The sequence below is a fragment of the Augochlora pura genome, chromosome 1 (genome assembly GCF_028453695.1).
Source record: "Augochlora pura isolate Apur16 chromosome 1, APUR_v2.2.1, whole genome shotgun sequence".
NCBI lineage: Eukaryota > Metazoa > Arthropoda > Insecta > Hymenoptera > Halictidae > Augochlora > Augochlora pura.
In genome coordinates, this window is record NC_135772.1 from 21232754 (window position 1) to 21248607 (window position 15854).

Sequence of the window (15854 nt, forward strand, 5' to 3'; positions counted from 1 at the left end):
GTTCGCGCCAACAGTAAGTGTCAAAAGGTATATGTACATGCATGTATGTAGACACATACATCTGTAGGCATACGAATCATAGATGGCATTCGAATATAAAAAAAAATGTGCGGACTAGCAGACGACATGTTTATACACAAGAAATAAGGTAAACTTTTTTCATTTTTCTCATGAAAATTATAAATGGATATGGATGAATTGTTTACTATCGAATCTATAGTTGCCTAAATATATTAAAATTGATGACTTTATTTTTAAATTGTGACAATGCAGAAAAGCTTTGTCATAAATATACATTATAGTACATACTACATGTATGTATGTACATCGGACCAATTATGCGTACACTGTCTACACATGTTTACCTACCTTCATGTACGATACATATGCACACTATATATACCTACAGGCACAGGCTTCTCTGGAAATGTATCATAATGATCTGCTGGGACGCTTGAGCAAAATTTACATGTATCATGAAATAAACAATTGTCAGTCAAATACATATCTAACACGATGTTATGCAGGTATCAAATAGAATAATTTTTTGAATGGCATGCAATGTGTGAAGACAGTCGGCATACGATAGCTCGCTGTCTGTCAAATGTATAGATTAGAAAAGCTTTTACATATGTTTAATTCATGTATCGCGCAAACGAAGTTCGGTTACTTTATTATGAGCATCGTACAAACATACTGAATTCCATTATAAATTGCCTGCAGCCATATGTCACGAACTCCGTGTTACCCGTCACAGTGCCTTTTGTTTGCTATAAATAGAAAAAGTAGGTTATCCCTAAAATCAATTCCGAAAATAGGACAGTTAACTGAATATGTTTATCGTTTTGAATATACCACTTTGCGGCAGTGAACCTTTTTATTACAACTTCTGCCATCTCCTAAAAATACTCCTTTCCGTTTACATGCACAGTGATGCATTTTGTATAAGACACTCGATGCAAAGAATTTACAATAATTACTACATGTTGGCAAAGAAACATTCCACTGTGGTGTAATTACAATCGTGTTCTTTATCATTTATTGCGATAGTGTATAATGTCGATTGAAAATGATTTCAATTAATAATTTCTCCAAATGTTGAAGGTGCGAAATAATTATTCAATGTTTTCCCCTAAATAGAATTTGTAAAAATTGTGATACTATCGTTAAACGTTATGAAATTGTAAAAAGGAACTTGCTATTAAACAATTTGTGCAGGTGTTTCAAAAATTTGAATGGCCAAAGCATACAAATCAATACTGCATTGTTAATATAGTGTATGTCTTTCTATTTCAGGCGTATTATGAACTCGAAACAACACTAGAAAGCTTTCAATTGTATTTAAAGTAAGGCTTTATTATGGTGGTAACGTAGCCAGAATCTCTGAAGGTTTCTTCTTACTTTGTATATCATCATGGAGCTAAACAATGTGGGAAGCAACAAGAACTCAATATATATGGCAATATCGCTTAAAAAATTATGTATAGCAACAGTGTCCTTGCCGCTTGTTACTTTGTTAGTCTGTTTCATTACAGGATATATCTTCCAGCAGGATGATATTCATGAAACACACTGTAGGGTACGATCTTGTTTATGTACAATGTCTATTAGCCATTAAAAATCTTTCTATTACATGTATAAGGTATCAATATTTTAAATTTAGGTCTACAATGTACTTCCATCGATATCAGCCATTACTGGTATTTCTCCGCAGAGATATTTGTGGCGTGTAACCATCGCATTACACATTGGCCCTCGCCTAATTATTGCTAGCGTTTACTACTCCTATTATTATAACATACTCAAAGCAATTGACGATGTAACTTTGAAGATCAAAGGAAGCAGACTCTTAAATTTATGTTACTGGCTGAGCATAGCAGAAGTGGCAACTTTGTGTGGTGTTACATACATCTCAAACAGAGAAAATTATTGTAAGTAAGATTATTATGTATTTATTCCTACTAGTTTGCTGACTCATGATCATTGGTCAGTTTGATCTTTCTTTATTCATATATCTCATATAAATAGTTTAGTTTTTGAACATCTTGTATCTCTAATGAAATTCTGTCCACAGCGGTTCACGAGAAAATTTTTATTGGCTTTATGATTAGTTCCTTGACATATATGCTAACAGCAGTAAGGCTGGGTCGCCTTATAACACCGAATGCGACAAGTCTCCAATATAAACAGGCACTTTTTGTAACAAGTCTTCTTAGTACTATTGGACTTATTGTGTTTTTCTTAAAACACAGACTGCTCTGCCATGATCTGGGTAAGAAAACTTGTATCTTTTTTGTAATGAAAATTCTGTATATAGTACAATATATATTTAAAAAAATGGCAATATGGTAATACAATGTTTAAATTGAAATTATGCATATCTATGTTGATAATAACTACGTATTAAACTTACCATAATATTTTTTCTAACAGCATTTAGTTGGTTTTCCTTGTGCGAATATGTGATTGCCTCTGCAAACATGGGTTTTCATGTTACCGTAGTTCTAGACTTTCCCAAGGAACAGCTGGTTGTTGGGAATGGTTTACCAACCTTAAAGGTGGAATAACTCCTTATAATATTTTATATTTATCATTATCCTATTATTGTCATCAAAGTGCCTACTGCCACTGTCTGGAAGTGCTATTGCCAAGAGTTAAAAGTACATATGTCATATTATTTGAAGCTGAGTATCCACTGGTAAATAGTGTTGAAAACTTTTTAACAAAACATCTTTGTATGCAAACGGGTTTAAAATAGTTCTTATCAAACATTTTATATGTACAGTGGTTTTCGATGATAAACAGTGCGCTTATATTCAAGATAAGCTGAAAGTAAAAATTACACATAACTATTGCTTCTAAATTTCTCTTATGTCTCAAATAAATATAGACATTGTAAAGTATCTAATTACTTGATCCGATAAAGGACAAGTTATGTTTATTAATTTGTTCACTATTGCATATTTGAGTTCATTCATTTATGTCAAATATCAATTATTCTGGTTATTTGTGCACTACGTCCGGGCGATGTTGAGACACGCATTAATATATATCTAATTTTTAATAATCTAATGTGGCCTGCTCCCCATACAGGAGTCTTTCTTCCATAGTTTTTTGAATTCTTTTTGCCGTCGTCTATCTTTTTATTCTTTGCCAAGTATGTTCATCTATTTAGAAATTTAGAAATTTAGAAATTTTGAAATTTTGAACTTTTGAAATTCTTATCCTGGTAATAATAATATGATACATACCGAAATTATTTTTTTTCGCAACGATCTTAAATCTCGTTCATATTTCCTACAATGGTCATAATCAAAAGCTATTGAAATTTGGATGCTACATTTATATACATATGCAACAAATATTTCTTACAACCAACTATTTTACCGGAACGACGAAATGTCGAAAAGTGTTCAAAAATTTTTTACATATTAAGTGGATACACAGAATAATGCACAAAACAAAAATTTCTCCGAAACAACTCATGTTTACTTTAATAGAAACCAAAAAAAAAAAAATTGCGAAAAAAGTAAAGAAAAAAAGGAGAAATGGAAAAACCAGTTTGACTATATGGTACACTCTAAATAGCTTTTTTTCGACAACATAAATTCTGATGTTGTTTACATTGAACTAAAACACAAAACAGGTATCTTCCAGTTATTTTCGAAATAATCGACAATGGCACAATTAAAATGCTAAAGCAAAGAATCTAGCGCTTCCAAAGTATGGCATTGGTATCTTCCCAGGCAATGAAATCTTTAATGGCCTTTTAGGTAGTGGAAACTTGTAGTGATACTAGAGAAATATGTATCCTACATCCGAACAATATAAAATATTACGAAGTCGAAAGAAACGAAGAGAATTAGGATGTCTGATTTCTGTATATAGTTTTTCTTTTTGGAAAAGTAAGTGTGAGTAATAGTAATAAAAGGGAGAAAGAGAAGGTCAGGGCGAAAGCTGATTTAAAAAAATAATTTTAAAGTTGCTTCTGTAGAAGTTTTCCGTAAAGTGAGAATTCTAGTCAATAATATATTCTAGTCGTCGTATTTTGATTTATTTGTTTAAAAATATTGTTACATGACATCATGAATTCTAATGCATTGTTAGTATGTAGGATGCATTTACATTGGCATGACTTTCATGTTTTATGAGGGTACATGCTTATATATAAAATAAGTGTACGCAATTTTAATTTAAGGTACTGTAGTAATATTGTCTAACATTGTACAGCTGTATATCGTCAATATACATATTTCATCGTGTATAAGTAATACAGTACGATTCGTACAGTGTGTAAAACATAAAACAATCAAACTATAACAGATTGTTCTGAGCAAAGGTACTCGTCTGATGGAATGAATCGTTACAGTATTATGTTGCGGATGTGAAAATTAATGCTTGTGTTTCTATTTAATGTACGATCTGTGAGTGGAGCGACGATAACCATCGAAACTATGATCGGCGTACGTGTGATAACGACGTTAATAGAAAAAGAACTTATAACATATAAAATCAATATTTATCTCGTATTGTACAATGTATTCCTGACCAAAGCTCGAATTACGTCCAAAATTATGCAACAACATTATGGAATTCGAATAATTATTTGTATAAAATTTTACATTTCAAAACCAGTATTTTTTGTCAAAGCTGTTATGCTAATGCTCCACTTTGAGCAGTAAAGACAACAAAAGGAATCTCAATGGAACGCAATGAAATGAAATGGAATGAAACGAAATAAAGATGGACACAGTTTTATAAATTCGTATAAACGCTACCGACGCTTACAAACGCTAAGTGAATGCGCGTATCACACGATATCACAGCAGTGTATGCCGTATTATTGACAATGTGTCGTGCATACACATTTTCATTGCAAATACTGACAAAATAGATCCTTAATAACGTTTGCGTAGATGTGTCATTATTGCATATTTTTCATATTCCTGTTTTCGAGTTTCTTCCTTTTCATAGTAAAAGAAATTGTTCGACTGTTCAACTGTGTTGAACCCTTTACCTTCGTATACAGAGTCATAATTCCAAATACTAGAATTCCTTTCTTATAAATCATTTCTTTTTACTATATGGCTTCTTAATAATATTTAGAAATCTTTTGACTTTCAATAATTAATTTAGACTCGTTTGAAATCACAATGGAGAACCAGTAACTTTCTTTGATGTAACTTTCAAACATTCGAATCCGTGCCAAGCGATATATTTACAATACTATGAACGTACATACCTAGATTTATACGTATACGCCTTCGTCGTATTTGCGTGAAATTTGTCGTCCTACGTAGACATTTTCGACTAGTTTACGACGTACTCCTAGCCGATCTTATTTAATTTTCCTCATGCTGCCCGTGCAATCATTTTCTGCATTTATTTATAGCAGACGTTTCTTTTGTTTGAAGTTCATTCAGTGAATATTTAACGAATATTTAGGGATATGTGTAGCGTGCTTACGAGTAGGACAGGCTAAATAAGATATCTATGTGCTACTGACTCTAAAATTAATACTATCCTAAAACTAAAGTAGCGGTAAATCATTTTAAAGAATTTGAAAAACGATTTATTATATACTGTATTGCACATACACGTACATATATGCATACATACGTACACACATGTTATACATATATACACACGTATGTACGTAAGTAGAGCGTTGAAAAAGCATTGTGACTTATTATTATTTGTCAGTTGCAATAAAAAAAGTAATAACAGTAACAATAAATATAACGATAATGACGATGATGAGGATGACGACGATGGATGATGATAATGATGATGATGATAACAATCGTGGTAATCAAAGTAATTTGATTATTAATGATAATATTAGGCTGGCACTTATTTTGTAATATAGTACGAATGCGATGCTTGGATTGGATTACAGCGATCCGAGAAGATAAGGGAGCCTGATATGGTTTCTGTAAAGTGTCGCATATATAAGTGCCAGTTCACTATACGAGTTAGAACTCTTTTCCATCGAGCATGATCACCAAAACAAACGGTTACCAGGTTTCCGATGTACCAAGTACGTCTGTAATTTGTATGTAATTTCATCGTTACCATCAGTTTTGAAATGCTACGATCCGAATGATGCGAACAATTCAAACGATCCCAACGATCCTATTTTCTTCGAATCTATTCTACGTATATCGGATTTAGAGTGCAATTTCACTTGTGGAGGTACCACGTGGCATTAGGTAGCTGCCTGAAAGATACTCGTAGGTCAATCAATGGGTTGACATAGTGCAACTCGACAAAGTAACCTTGACATGTGTCAGAATCTTTATTTAATTGATGTCAGCTACTTGGCACGACAACTCTGTCACGAATTAGGTTGAATGTCTCCTGTGGTTGGAACAGCGGGATTTATTATTGTGTGTAAAGAGTTCTCGAAGAGAGAGCGACTACACCGAAGACTACAATGTAATTATAAATTATCTTTACAATAGATTTAAGTCGATTGCGATGCGGAGATGAAAGAAAATGCCGATAATCGCTTGACACGCACCTTATTCCGAGCAACGATATGTTGCATTATCATTATTATTATTATTGTTATTATTACCATCACTATTATTATTATTAATTATTATTATCATTATTACTATACGATACGATTGTATTAATAATAATGCGACTAAGTACACGAAGTGAATACCTTTCTAAAGATAGAACGATGCGTTAGGTACGATGAGTCTTTGATGAAAGGCGCACCGTAGTCAATGTAGGATGACTTTCTATCGTCATCGTCATTTAAGACATTAAATATCGAATTGCTTGGAACCGCGGAACATAGCACGTTCCGTAACCGCGCGCTGTACTCGCGAATCGCGATCATAAGTTTTTCCTACGATATCATTATCTACACGTCAATTTTTCTCGTTAGACGCATGCCTGCACCGTTAGCGCTTCAACGCTACCAGTAGCTTTTTATTACCACTCGAGTATTATACATACGAGTATATTATAGTAAAATTTTTGGAAGAACAAACTTCAAAGTTATATGAACGATTACGTAATGCCATAAAAACGTACGAGCTTCTTAGAAAGATGCGTTCACACCCTCAGAGTGACTATTAATGAAAAATTAGCGAGCGAAAAATTGATGAAAATCTTAAAACGACAAAAAAACTACCGATTCGATTTTAGCAAATCGACGTAACCCTCACGCGATTAGTATTTCTCTAGCATAGTAATATTTGGTTGCGAGCCGATGTTATCTTTTACGTGATGTTATCTCTGAACAAAGTATATTTTTCTGTTGTGTAAGCAGTTTAGGAAGTTTGCGTGCAAGAACGAGCCTCATAGTATTTTATAGTATTTTATTGAACTGAATCAAACAGCAATAATGACACTATTATGAAACCGAGTAAAAAACAAAAGAAAGAAAATAATATAAACATATCGAAACGGCGGTATAACGATTAATGGGAAAAGCAACAGTAATTTCTCGAGAAATTTGCTTCGACGACGAAACACGCTCTTGTACGATGAAAAATTAGAAAAATGCTTCGGTCTGCTATTCGCCGAGTCGAGGAATCCGGAAAGAAATTTGTACGCGGATTTTATTCCCGGACACATATTTTTCAACATAATTTTGCTACCGAAACACTTTTTCTGATTTTAGACGAACGAACGAACGAACGAACGAACGAACGCAAAAACGGATTTCACTTCTTCGACACGCGATTAATTCCAATGACCGATGATAGTTCTGTGATAATAAGAATAAACGGCTGTCTTTTGTTTCTACCATAGTTTATCGAGTATCAGTTCTTGCATCGAGTATTTGAAATTCACAATCTATACGTTATCAGAGAAATACACCTTTCATTTTCTTCGGTAGAGCGTCCACCGAGCGACAAGGAAAGCTTTTGGCGATCTTCCCGACGGCTCGACTTTGTTTTCGATGTAGTGAAAAGAACGTTTATTCAGAAACGATAATCGGTGATACGATGCAAGAACCAAAGACACGATTTCGTCGTCCAATATTTCAATATCAAATATCGAAAGCCGCAAAGTTGGATAATATAAAAATTGCAATAATTGTGTAAAAATTGTGTCGAAAAATTGAAATTTGATTCCGTGAATGTTGCTCTAATTTTGGCAAAATTGGCAAAATTGGCAAAATGGAGATTGTAAGGAGCGAGGATATGTGGAGAAGTACCAAACTAGTGTATACCGTAACCGTAACCGTAACCGTAATCGTAACTGGACAATTTCCCCGAGGGGGACACGAAATGAGTTGAATAAACTTTGCTTCTCTAGAATATATTTGGTTGTTCGAGTATTGCAGCTATAGGCATAGGTAATCCGATCGATCGAAAATTTCTATTATTTCGAAATACCCTATACATACATGTGTATACATCCACAGATTAGTCGCATACATACGAATAAATAGGTAGACCTGGAGCGAAGTACGTGCTGCTATTATTTTTGTAGATTGATTTACAAATGAAATTGACAAAAATATACAAATTCCACAAATATTTGGTTCCGTTATTATCATGTTGCAGTAATTCCATTAGTCTCGATTAGAAGGCATTCGTACCTTCGTTGCGTTTCGTGCCCATACTCGTAGACGCCAATGGCTGCCGTCGTACAAGGTTCGCGGACTAGTTAGAAAATAATTATTCATCCAGTAGAAATATTTCGAAGTAACTTAGCCTCTACAAAACTGACATTTGCGCGTTAAGGGATTTTGACGTAATTCCTACTTCTTGTAGATTACCATGTACGTACACGTAACATAAATTGGATTGACACGCAACTTACATCGATCCGTAATTCTTTATCACCTCGGGCGCGTATTCTATTCTCTTTTCTCGTACGCATCTCGCACGCTTCGTGTCGCGTCGCGTTTCGTACGCACGATCAATTCGAGCGAAAGTGATCGAGTATACTATATGACGCCTGATGAAAACTTTGGCGTGGTTGCCGAAGGTAATTGAACTCTGTTGACCCTAACGCAGCAGACAACGAACGAGAGAAAACGGACTGAGAAAGCGCGACTGTGACAGAAACTTTTCTGCAATTATTATGGAAACGATCGTATTATGTATACCGCTCGCGCCTCGACACCTTATCAGTTATTAGAAACGTTGCATCTATCACCGACTCTTGGCTTTGCAATGTTTTACTTCTACCTACCGAAACGGAACAATTTGTTATTTTGCTGCGCTTGTTGTACGTGGTCAAGTTATCGTGGAGTAATTCGACCCGTCTCATCTGCAACCGTATGTATAACCGGTCCAGCCAACGTACCCTGCACTGTGATCGAAGCGTTTTCTCGCGGAAACAAGCTGTCGGTTCGATCCATCTATCTCTGAACAGTTACTAATCCTGCAACACTTCCCTTCCCATCTTGATATCGGTTGAAATACTTTCTATGCCAATAGTCGTTAGCAACGGTGTACGCTCACAAACTTCGCTGCTAATTTCGAGAATTCGTACAACGCGTGCAAACACGCTTTCTGCTCGTTTCTTCTTCTTCTTCTTCTTCTTCTTCTCCTTCTTCTTCTTCTATCAGAAAAATATCACGACTGTTTTGTTACAACGCGTGTTACCGAAAGTTTCGAGCCAATTCGTTTCTTGGAACGATTGGAAGATAGGCTCTTCATTTTGTGAGTCGACAGTGGCGAATCTTTCGAATACAATCCACTTTGATGGTTGCTGCTGTCGCCACCAGCAGTTTCTCGCACAGCGCCTGCAAATAACGATCCCTGATTATCCGCAACACGAAATTCAAAGAATTCGATACGTTGAGCGAAGCGTAGCGTTTACCGGGACAAGTTCCCTCGGAACTGACCGCATCATCTTTTGAAAGATATTCTTCCATTTTGACCGATTTAGCGACAATAATAGCACCTTCTTTCATTTTATTCGTGCGATCTCCTCGATAATATTTCTTCGTTTGCTTTTCGTTTAAAATAAGACGAGGATTTGCAAACGCTGTATCGACACAATTTTTACAATGCCACACGATTCTAGGATCGTATACATCGATGTCTACCACAGGCGGTTGATGACACAAGGGATGATAAACATCTTGACAGTCTTGGCACTCCAATAAAACCAGCGGTCCCAATTTTGCTCCGTTACATATCTTTTATAATGCAACACCAACAGTAACAACAACAACAACAACAATAATAATAATAATAATAATAATGACGATGATGACCGATGATGATGATAATAATAAAAATAATAATATTTATTTCATCAACGAGAGAAAGTCCCCGTGTTACAACAATGTGTTGCACAAGTAGGATATCGAAAAGAAGCAAAGAGAAAAGAAAAGGTTATAATAGAAAAATGGAAAAAATGAAAGAGGATAAAATACAGTACGAGATCGTTGGAATAGAAACATCTTTTGTATCAAGCGCGGAATTAGTGTAGTATAATGTAACGCGTAACGTAACGTAACGTAACGTAACGTAACGTAACGTAACGTAACGTAACGTAACATAATGTAATGAATGTAATGTAATGTAATATAAAATAATATAGTATTATGCACGCAGGTGTGTATAAAAATGAAGAAAAAAAGACAGTAAAGCGAGTTAATATTTCCGTCAACACGAAGAAACAAATAAAAACCTTGCAAAAAAGTCCGTCCCCCGATCCTTCATCTGGAATGGATATCCTCGGAATATCCGCCGTCTCGCTAAAATGGTCAACTTCAACTTCCTCTTCGTCGGACGACTTGAATAGCTTGCAATCATTTGTTGCGGCATTATCGAGTGCCCTCCGAGATTTCCAAACGGATTCCGCCTCTGTCTCGACGTCGAATATTTTCGTCGATCTCCCGTAGCTTTTTATCGCGTCGTTTACGAAAGGCGATACGTTTGTGGTTTTGTTCGCAGCATTATCATTGTTTCGCAACGCGTCGTCTTGCCTGTTGGATTTGTCGATGGTAAACGTAATTTCGCGGGGCTTCGTATTTCGATCGAATTTCTGCGGCATCCTCGCTCTCAAAGTTCTCTCAAAACCGTACATCTTCTCAATGCTCGTGTCCAAGATTTTATAAAGCTTATCCGCGCTATCGATGTCGGTCGAATGTAGCAATGCCAGAGCGTTGGAAAAATCTTTGGTGTCGATGTTCGACGAGCTCAGGGAGGAAGATGCATCTTCCGTGTCCTCGTACATTTCCTAATTCGTGGTTGGCGATATCGCGCGACAAACGTGTTCCCGTTCGCAGCGTTGTATCGCCGCTTCGGCCAACGTTCAATTAACCCAACAACGCGAAAAGTAAAAAACGCGCCGAAACCTCCGAACCAACACAATCTTGTCTTCTCCTTACATCGACGTTACATCGACGATTGACAATTTCTCGATGCTGAAAGATAAGAAAGAGTTGCGCGTACTCGAAGAGTACGAAAAATTGTACCTTTCGGAATGGAAATGAAACGACGCGAACGTCGACTCGAACAGCAAACACTCGACACACTCGATTGCGACGATTGTGCATCGAGCGAATGCTAACGTCGATAATGGAAGCGGAACCTCTGGATGGAGATGTTCATTGCGGAACGTTCGAAATCAGAGTATGCGTATACTTATGTACGTACGCAGGTAATTGATATTTCTTAACTAGAGCTTGTTCTGCTCGCGCTATTCGCCTATACATACATACATACATACATACATACATACATACAGGTGTATATTTACATTACGATTTTTGATCGTTGCTCGTTGATCGCGCGATAAGATCCGTCGATCGAGCATGTTTTATAGTACATTTTTCTATACTGTCTAATCAAGTAATTAACACTCTTGCATACATTTTTAAGACGAACGATTTATTTTACCGAACAACGACCTTCGTTCGTTTAATTTATTTTAAGCCTTTCCGCAAGCGCCGCAGAAAATTTCACAGAATCGGTATCAAGAAATTTAAATAATTTTTCCGATACTTTAACAACTTCTATTTAGATGAAAAGCTTTAATGCATGCTCCAGAGAAATGTCGAGGGAACTCACAGTTTTCTAGGATTTGGTTTATTGGGATCGTCCGAGATCGGTGAGAGATCGTCGAAGAAAGTCTTCGCATCGATAATTATAGATTGTGACGTGTTCTCGCCCTGCAAGCAGAGTACCAGAATCGAGTGGAATCCAGCTGAGAAGCCGAAGTCGGTAGACGTCGAACGAGTAGGATTATTCGCCAGTGGATCGGAGCAGGAGCCGGGGAACAATGTCGGAAACGACGAGGACGGTATGCCGAGATATGCAGGATATCGCGCAAACTGCGATCCTTCGAGATCGAGGGCAAAGGCGCGGGATCGGCGCGGCGGGGTGGCGGCGCGGACTACGGGGTGCGGAACGCGGGACCGGGGCACGGGGCTCGGGGCTCGGGGCTCGGGGCTCGGGGCTCGGGGCTCGGGCCACGGATAAAGGGTGTGCGCGAGTAAACCTGGATCCGTATCCCCGCCTGGTTGGCCCCCTGCCTTGTCCTATCCTGCCCTTGCACCACCACCACCACCGCCACTGGCGAAACCCGGCAACCCCGACAGCAACGCCAGCACCGAGAGAATACGTCTAAGTGTATTACCTCCGAGAGCTCACCGTACCACCTAAATATGTAATAATATCTACTGGAGATACCGACATTCCTCGACCTCGAGAAGAATTCGATCAAAATGTGTCGCGATATTCCCCTGGTATGCCAGGTGAGCTACGCGTCTCTCCACGTTGCCCCATCCTTTCCAGCGCCCATTTCCCATCTCTTCCTCCAGTCTCCTTCCTACTTTCTCCTTTATCCTTTCTCCCTTCCTCCCTTTCTCCCTCTCTTCTTCGCTTCTTCGTCTCGTCGCTTCTTCAGTTCTTCGCTCCTACATTTTTATACTTCTACATTTCCAACTCGATCCATCTACAGTATTTTGAGGGATATCTGCATATACGCGATTGTAGAATCCCTGGAAGCAAGTATTCGAACATTATTTAAAACGCGATAACTTTTTCTCAAACTGGACAAGGCTAGTAACGGCGGTCATTCTTTAGAATTCGCTTTATATTTCTCAAATAAGACGTACGCGCTCCTTTCAAAGTCAAAAATAAATAAAATCGAAGAACGAAGTAACGTAAATATAAACGAAATAACAGGATAAAAAGATTTGGTATGACTCGCTGAATAAATATAAATCGAATTATGCCCGAAAAGAAACCAAGGGCGCAAAGATTGGTCAGCTAATCGTGCTGCTTCGGTCAACTTTGAAAAAAGTTGACACGTTTTAGAAGGCTTTGAAAGGTGAATATTCGATGCTAGAGACAGTGTTTAGGCTGCATATAGATTACAAATATGATTCCGCGATATTTCAGGCATTTGCGAAATAAGGCTCTGGCGGATATTTTAATATCTTTTTTCCTGTCGTTCGAGCAAATAAATCTCCGAGGTGATAAGTTTCGCCTGGTATCCCACCCTCCCGGAATATCCGCCGCTTATAAGAAATGTTTTTCAAGTTTACGAGGTGATGCGAAGGTTCACCGTGGGGTGGATCGAACGAACGCCTCTACCCCTTTTTTAAAATAACGAAATCAACGAGGAAGAGGCGAGAACGGCGTAAAACGCGCAATAAAAGTGTTCCCTGGCAAAGAGGAAAATTATTACGACGACGATGCCAGACGTTCGAGAGAACGTTTGAATACTATGCTAAATACAAGGTAAAGACCGGTTGTCTTAAAGAGCTGTTCTTATTCTTTTTAAAACGATTTAGAGCGCGGTTGCTCTATTGGCGCGCTAACCGAATACAATTTGGCCATTGTCGTGACGTCACAAATTAAAGCGGAAACTAGAATTGGCCGGGTTCCGCGTCCTCCACCGTAATTTGGTACAATGCTAGGACAATAGGTGTAACTTCTGCGTAGCTATAATTTCTAGTTTGCTCCAATTTCTGTTGAATCGATCGATGCGTCGCGCTGTTAACACCGAAATTAAACGATAAAAACTTTGGCTCGAATGACCGTGTCGCAGCCAGGCTGAGACGTACCATAACGAAGACGAAGACGAAGACGAAGACGAAGACGAAAACGAAGTCGAAGAAGACTGAACGTTGCTGGAAAATTGTTGCAACGGTTCAGGTTTGGGTGTCATCGATCGCCGATGTCGATGAACTCGCGCGTCGATACTAAATTAATTTATTAGACACGGCCAAATGAAAAATGTCCGATTGCGTAACACAGTGATATGCGAGCTTCGAGCACTTGAATTGCGACGTCCTTGCACTTGTTTCGCGATACTTTCGTGTTTTAACGGTGTTGGCGCCATTTATTGGTCCCGTTGTTTTCGGCGACCATACTTTGACTATATCTAACCGAACGGAACTGTCACGAAGCTAAACGGCATCATTGACAAGCGGTTCGCGTGGTTCGTCGACGCGTCTGGAAAATCGAGCGTCACCGTAATTAGGTGGGTAAAGCTCGCGGGTGAAATCGAACCGTTTGTTGTCCTATCGAACGCGTCGCGCGCACCGACGATGAAAACTCGTAGAAAAACTGTGCTCGCGGCTCGCGGTACACGATGCTCGACGAGCCTGTCACCTGCGTACGCGTATACACGCGTGTACATATACTACGCGGATTGCGTACACTTCGCTAACCTGTGATGGCTCGTAAACGTTTGTCGGATATAATGCGCCCGATTGACAAAACGGAGGTTGCAACACATCGCTGCATACGATCGTGTTACAGGTTCCGCACACGTGCGTGTACGTACACGATTATAGGATAAAAGCATTAATTACTGCTTTTGACTTTGCGCAAAGGGCACGCTTTAAACGTCATTTTGACACGTGACATTTGATTTCGCGAACGTTACCCCGATTTTGTCATATTCAAATCGCGCCTCTAAACGTTCGTTGTACTCGTTAAACTCGTATCGCATGTACGCGTATCCAGGGTCCACGCATCGTATATTACCATGTATACGCGCGTAAGCGAGTAATACGTTCGTAACGTATTTGTTTCAGCTGTCGAATGACGTTCGAATTTAACTCGACGATTATCGTAATCAACTTTTCAATAGATCCGCATCTTTGGCAGCTCGTTTGTTTCAATTTCTAAAGGATCGATCAGATTTCAATGGCATTCCCGTTCGAGATTCCATCCTATGTACATAGCGTGCATAGTATGCGTGGATGCATGCATGTACGTGGATATGTATGTATAAAGACGACTTTTTTCCGATAAATATTCTTCTAAACCGACTTACCCAAATATTTGTCGCTCGAGAAAAGTAAAAGTTCAAACTCGATGTATAATCTTGCTTAAACGATTGGGTGTAAGCTGTTGGTCATAGTTTCTGCTGCAAAGATAAGGATGCTTTGCCAATTTTGAAATCGAATACAACTGTGAACGATGCTCGAACGAAATTATACCTACAAACGATTCGCTCAACTTTTCCAATTCGCGCATTTTTTGCGGTAAGTCTTTGTACAATAACCCTCTGTAGGTAAAGTAGGTAGTCGATGCCATTCGAATAAATGATCAATCGTCAGCGAAATAGCTCTCGTAACTGTTCATTCTGTTTTTTTCATTCCCATGGAATTTCTTAACAAACGATCACCGGCACGAAGTTGCTGGAGGATTTGTTAAAATAAGAAATTCTATCGCGGAGCTGATAATTAAAAATAGCTGTTGGTTTTAACGGACAATGTGGACTATTTTTTGACATTTAAAATTCTATTCTATTCTATGGCATGTTATGGCGTGCGCTAAAGTTGTGCGAAGGCGTAACAGGTAGAAAAGGAAAGGGTACCTCGAACGATAGCAAAAGTAAAAGACCGGATCGGTTGAACCGAACCACAAACGTCACTCGATAATTTCAAGCCAGAGGAC

General features: G+C 38.1%; 2 protein-coding genes across 5 annotated transcripts; one reads left to right on the forward strand and one right to left on the reverse strand.

Annotated features, from left to right (window-relative positions):
- Nucleotides 1-107: 107 nt before the first annotated feature.
- Nucleotides 108-10578, forward strand: LOC144471785 (post-GPI attachment to proteins factor 2-like). 4 transcript variants are annotated; one of them, XM_078184229.1, is made up of 5 exons: nt 108-148; nt 1297-1579; nt 1664-1931; nt 2075-2272; nt 2434-10578. In XM_078184229.1, exons 2-5 carry the CDS (start codon nt 1415-1417, stop codon nt 2565-2567), a joined length of 765 nt encoding a protein of 254 aa, XP_078040355.1. In that variant the 5' UTR covers nt 108-148; nt 1297-1414; the 3' UTR covers nt 2568-10578. The 4 variants fall into 4 exon arrangements, with proteins under 4 accessions (XP_078040355.1, XP_078040325.1, XP_078040346.1 ...); XM_078184199.1 differs by lacking the exon at nt 108-148 and adding an exon at nt 409-527; XM_078184220.1 differs by lacking the exon at nt 108-148 and adding an exon at nt 637-785.
- LOC144471778 (integrator complex subunit 12) lies at nt 9555-15110 on the reverse strand. The gene is made up of 3 exons (XM_078184186.1): nt 10621-15110; nt 9802-10123; nt 9555-9724 (listed from the first exon to the last, which is right to left on the reverse strand). The coding sequence occupies exons 1-3, from the start codon at nt 11167-11169 to the stop codon at nt 9555-9557; spliced, it is 1041 nt and encodes a 346-aa protein (XP_078040312.1). The 5' UTR covers nt 11170-15110.
- Between the last annotated feature and the right edge of the window lie 744 nt (nt 15111-15854).